At 30.7% G+C, this 6000-nt stretch overlaps 2 protein-coding genes across 6 annotated transcripts in view; one reads left to right on the forward strand and one right to left on the reverse strand.

Moving 5' to 3' along the window:
* Positions 1-1349, reverse strand: part of LOC106881008 (EEF1A lysine methyltransferase 2) — a 44318-nt gene extending 42969 nt beyond the window's left edge. The window contains exon 1 of one of the 2 annotated variants that reach the window (XM_089354140.1): positions 1276-1349. The gene's annotated coding sequence lies outside the window, so the exon portion shown is untranslated. Of the gene's footprint in view, positions 1-447; positions 995-1275 lie in introns of those variants that run through there. The other variant, XM_089354141.1, reaches the window with a different exon arrangement.
* Positions 1-6000, forward strand: part of LOC106881634 (ras-related protein Rab-7a) — a 49845-nt gene that overhangs the window by 16728 nt on the left and 27117 nt on the right. Inside the window, exons 1-2 of one of the 4 annotated variants that reach the window (XM_089354143.1) lie at positions 1964-2122; positions 5115-5192. In XM_089354143.1, coding sequence (XP_089210269.1) covers positions 5140-5192 — 53 coding nt within the window. In that variant the 5' untranslated portion in view covers positions 1964-2122; positions 5115-5139. Of the gene's footprint in view, positions 1-1963; positions 2123-2162; positions 2291-3019; positions 3186-5114; positions 5193-6000 lie in introns of those variants that run through there. The other 3 variants (XM_089354145.1, XM_089354146.1, XM_089354144.1) reach the window with 3 other exon arrangements.

A 6000-nucleotide genomic window follows, 5' to 3' on the forward strand; every position in this document is an offset into this window, starting at 1 on the left:
TCGATTTCCAATGTTACCAGGAACAAGTATGGGTCCAGATGGACTATATGTAATCTGAACCTTTCCCCACTCATTTTTTTTTTTAACGGAATCCCACGTTTTAGGCTATGGAGATTCCGATTCTGAAAAAAAATTTTCAAAAATCTCAATTTCAAAATTTCGATCCCCACCCCCGGTTTTTATATAGATCCACAGGGTAAACCTAACCCTAACACTAGTTTTGTGAGATTTGGCTGTTATTTCTAGCATGTAAATAGCCTGCTTGGTGGGGGGGGGGGAATTGAAATTTTTCAAACAATTTTTTTTCAGAATCGGAATCTCCATAGCCTTAAACGTGGGATTCCGTAAAAAAAAAAAAAATAAATAAAGGGGGGAAAGGTTCAGATTACATATAGTCCGTCTCTACCCAAGTACGAAGTACAAAATGTAAAACTAGCTTATATATACCTAAAACTGAATATATTGGTCTCTGTATTTCCACAGAAGCGATATGTGAATTTCAACTTTCTTCGTGATCTTTTAACTAGTGAAAGTTTTGCAATGTGTACCGTTATGACCGGGAATGAATAGGGACGCGTAATGCCCCTATGGAATTCTGCATTTAAACGGCTTTTCAAAAGAAATGCGTTTTTCTTTAAAGTACAACGTTCTAGAGCGAGTTTGCCAGTATGAGTAAAGCATCGCGTTTTTGACAAAACTTCCCGAAAAGCTCCAACTGCCAACAAGCATTTTGGTAGAATATTATTAATTCATTCAAATATATTGGACATTGCAATATGGTGAAATTTTTTGGCGACACAAGCCATTTATATGTAGAGCAGTAAATTACACAATATACCATGTCCGGATTCATAAAAGTTTTTCTAAAATAGAAGCAAATAATCATTAGCCGAAAAACGTGAACATGCAACGCACGTTTTCACGTGTTTCTTTCGAATACATGTTGACTGTTTTACGTTTCGAAACGTCCTCTGATTTTTATGATACTGATGAATGAAATTAATTAAAATGACTTTGTAGACAAGTTTCTAACAGTTAACATACAACTGTAATCAGGCATCACAACCAACAAATTATAAAATCAAACAAGTTGTTGCCATTTCCTCACTTTTCTCTCTGCCACTAACCGTTTCTCCATATTCAAGACGTTTTCCACATTTCTTGTAAATATTGAAAGTACCTCATTTAAATAAAGTATTATATATCTGATACATTCTTTTTATTACATGCTTATTAAATTTAGACTCAAAACACAAGAAGCTTTAACTTACAAACCTTACACGCCAAGTTATGAAATGTGTGTCCACAGTAGCGTAAATATATATTATAATAGACAAAAATACAAGGCATAAATAATGTATTAAAAACAAACAATATTTCGGGTATGACCTCATCTATAGTTTGTCTAGTAGTCTTTCCAACGACTGTTAAAATTATATAGCAATTCAGATAATAATAATAAAAATTACAAATAAAACAGTTTTAAATGATTCTCATTCGTTTACTCGGAAAATGTGAAATGCTAATTCGGATTACTGAAGCCTCGGATAATCGGGATGTTCTGAAATGAAATTAGAAATATATCATGTTTTATATTTTCATTAGTGAGAAGAATAAATAATAAGTCAGCTATACGGATATCCTCAACGAAAGCCAATCGTTTTCCAATTTAAACGTTTTTTTAAAAAATACAGTTGTATTAATATTTACTTATTGCATTCCTTGATTGATACATAGTTTCAATTAAATTAAACATAATTCATTCACTATGGAACTACTTTGCACAGATATGATTCGAGTTAACTGTTCAACCATATTTTTGTTTTGACGATTTTTATTTAATTTTTACGTTACAGAAATATTTTCTTTTTTGCGTCTGTGTGTTACTATTTCTATGCTAAATTATTGTGTAATAAAATGTTAACAAACGGCTAAGATATCAGCGATAACGAAGAAGAGGGACGAGTTAAAATTCTTGGAGAACAGGAGCATGTAGCGCCACCTCGAGGCAACGCTCTTCAACAATGACGTCACAAGACTTTGTCACGGGATCGCCATTTTGTAGTGTTGGTAGGTTAACTTGGTGCTGCATCTGTACTTGGGAATAAACCAATCTCTCTAGGTAAGTCACTTGGTATATATATTAATAGCGATAGCTTACTGTTTGTGAATGTTCTCTCCACCGTGCTTATACGTACTGTAAAAAGGAGATTCTTTTTTTCTACGTTATTCCAAGCCCATCACCAGTTGTTGCAGTTGCGTACACACCTCCCTTTCCTTCGTAATATCGGTAATGTATAAGACTATTCGCAAATGATAAAGTGGATACACACACACACACTTATACATACATATATATATTTTATTATATGTATTTATTTTCTCTTAGTAAATAATTAACTCGGACAAAATAAATTGGTTAATAGATACCAGGGTAGCAAAGATCATAAAAATGACTGTGGTGTAACTCCTGTTTATGAGGTAGAAACTCCTTGTTATTTTGGGTAATTGAGTAAATATATAAATTTAGTAAATGGAGTAAAACGCATTTGTTATATATATATATATATGCCAGTTGTTTGTACTTTAGGTAACATTTTTAAAGAGAAAAAGGGGGAAAATCATTGTTGGTTGCATCATGACTAATGTTGTAACTATTCATTTTTATATATCTGCAGCATTTTCGCAGATATAGGTAAAAAGTTTGTGATTAAAAATATGACGTTTCTTTTTCTCGATGCTTTCTTGTATGATATAACACGTAGTGTGTATGTATGTATATATATATATATATATATATATATTAAAGGAACTATTTTTATGTAAGGTACATTAATAACAACGTATATGTTTTGTCAATTCTCTTGTGAGAGTGGAAATTATTTAAAATTGTGTCATGATTTGGGTGGGTGTATTTTATAATGAATTGTGTTTCTCTTGTGGTGTCAGGACAAATGAAATAAACATTCTCCTTCCTGCTTAGTTCAAATTGTTCCTCGGGCACCTGCTACTTAATACGAGAACAGACACCTAAAACGACGTTGATGAAAACCTGCGCATTTTGTCAAAATCTTCAAATATTTAGGAGCGCTCTTATTGTTGAAGTTGAATAAAGATAATAATTACGACAGATTTTCTTACACTGCTTATCAGAAACTAGGAGGATATTTATGTAACTTGAATTTGTGAGTAATGGTATTTTGGTCTGTGCTCTTGACTTTGAAATATAGCTTAAGGTTTTGGCTGACATTTTTGTTAAATTTCATCAAAACAAATTTTTTTTCCCTATGCTTTCTTTATTACAATCGATATTTCAAAAAGATGTAAAAATTAATCTTGTGGTCGAGAGAAAAATCTATTTAAAGCTCCATAGTATAACTACCAATAAATAGCCTCCTTCTCTTTACGAGTTTGTGTTTAATCCTGTAGGCCTGTTTGGCTGGAAATATGTGCTGTTTTTTCCTCCATACTGTCAAGTAATATTATTATAAGCAATTTTAATAAGCTGATGTATTAGAATTTGATTGCTCGATCTAAATCGAAAAATTACTTTTTGGTAAATATTAGTATGCATAAATAAAACCAAGCAGACAGATTTTCCTAAATGTAAGCTGATTTACTCCCCATTACCCCCCCCCCCCCAACTCCTTTCGGAACAAGGTTAATTTTTTTTTTTTAATCCTGCTTTTTAAGTTTTGCAATATAATTTAGATATTTTTTTAATGTTACGTTCTGGGAAAACTATCGTCTGTAACTCTCTGTAATAATCCGAAACACTTCGAGGTTGACTTACAAAAAAAAAAAAAAAAGTACAGCAATTATTTGAATGTTTTTATCTCGTTTTTCTGTAAGACATTAAAAATTTTTTAGGAACCATATCTGTTAAACTTAAGGAATTTTGAGCCTTTTCACTTAAAAACAAAATTGTAATGATCTTAATGTTTTTGCTTTTTTTTTTTTTTTTTTTTTTTTTGCTCTCTTCATAACAGTACTTGTTGGAATGTGCTGAGTAAGAATGTTAAAAAATTCAACTCCTTAGGATACATCATCACTTGTTAATTTTGTATGTCGTATATATATATATATATATATATATATAATATATATACACACACCTTACCGATTCATGTTTATAACATTGTATTGCAAGATCTTTTTGTGATCACTTGTAATGTTATTCTGTATATTAATGTTTCAGACCAAATTTAAAATCAATTGTTTATAGTGCATTGCAATTAAGTTATAGTTTTAAAAAAGTTGATTTTTTTTATTATCATTTGTATGGGTTTTATATCCATTTCTCCTACACATTTAAATTTATTGGAAAATATTTCGCTGGCTCTAGCAGCCATTCATTTCTTATCAGTGCGTATTAAGATATGTTAATTCAAGATTTCATTTTCAGCTACTTATTACAAGCATGTATTTATTATACACCCTCAATTTACTCTTTAGGTGATTAACACATTGTTTTAAAGATAGTTTATACGATTTTAATGCTATTTTGTAACAGCTTTGTGGAAAATATTGAGAAATATATCCACTGAAAATTATTAATGTGCTTTTACTTTCTGGTAGTTAAGATTATACTATAAAATAATGTCCTCTTTGAAGATTAAATGAAATTGGAGTATCACAAGCTGTTTTCTTTTAATTCCCTGCTAAGGATAAATGTGCTTTTCTTATCTATTGATGATCTCGTGAAGCCATGATTTTGTGAGAATACTGATGTACTTTACACCTTGAAATCGTAAATTAGTAACTGACCGATAACATTTTGTGTTTGCTCTATTAGTCAAAAGTGCTAGTCAAAACTTTGGTGGGCGTCAATCAATGTATGTGTCTTTCAATTTTATTTAAATCACTTTGAAAAATTTGAGTTTGGTTTTCATCTAAAAACGTTATCAATAAGCTTGCTTTTTACACAGTAAAGAGAAAACAACACTTTTTGTTTATGTACCTTCCTTATATATTTTTATATTTCAAAGCAGCCTAAACAGGTTGGTTGATAATTAGCCTATTGAGATCAATATAAAATGTCAGTATATATTTAAAGATGTTTTATTTTCATGCTTTTTTTTTTGATTTAGTTACAATGTTTTTTTTTTTTACAGCGAAGTTAGTACAACTTGTAAAATAATGGCATCCAGAAAGAAGGTGCTGCTTAAAGTTATCATTCTTGGAGACAGTGGGTAAGTTATTGCTTTTAATTGTATCATAATCTCCAGTGAATCGCATGAAATTTATTGTAATTAGTAATTGCTTCCTATTTTAGATTATGGCTGTTGTCTTGGTATTTCCCCTATATCATTTTAGTTTATGATCTGCTAGTACATAACTACTTTTCTTAGTTGCAACTTTCACTCGGGTTTTAATAGTAAACGTGAACAAGTCACGTTAATCTGACTGGTTTAAAAAATCCAATATGGAACAATATATTTAAGTTTGCAATAGATATATTCGATATGAGAGAACTTCAATTGTCTTGTATGGATGTTGCTAGAATCAACTCAGACACCAAATTGAATCCTACCTTAGTTTTTATTTTTGTTAAATCCCATTGAGGAACATAATGGATCCATTAACTGAATTGGGCGGGTTCTGGTCCTCTCTTTAAATCCTATTTATTCTATTTCCAATAGTTTCCTTTTATGGCATTCTGTTCTGAATGCTAATGTCTTTTATAAAATTATGTGATCTTTACTCTGCATTAGCTATTCTAATTGTTCGGTGTTATGCAGAGCAAAATTAAGCTGTCACATATCTACAGTAAAAAAACAATTCACTGGATTCTTGGGATATAGTGGTAGATGGAGCTTTATCTGTACTAAACGATCAAGATGTCAGGGTATATGATGGGTGAAGAAATCTAAATTTAGAAAACTTGTTGTCTTTCATGTCATGATAGACTATTGACCAAAAGCAACTTTTTTTTCTTGAACTTCTCATTGTTTGATTTTGAACAGTGCTTTTCTGTTTAAATTTTTTCTCCAAAAAAGG

This window comes from Octopus bimaculoides, chromosome 6 (assembly GCF_046866305.1).
Source record: "Octopus bimaculoides isolate indiv1 chromosome 6, ASM4686630v1, whole genome shotgun sequence".
Taxonomy (NCBI): Eukaryota; Metazoa; Mollusca; class Cephalopoda; order Octopoda; family Octopodidae; genus Octopus; species Octopus bimaculoides.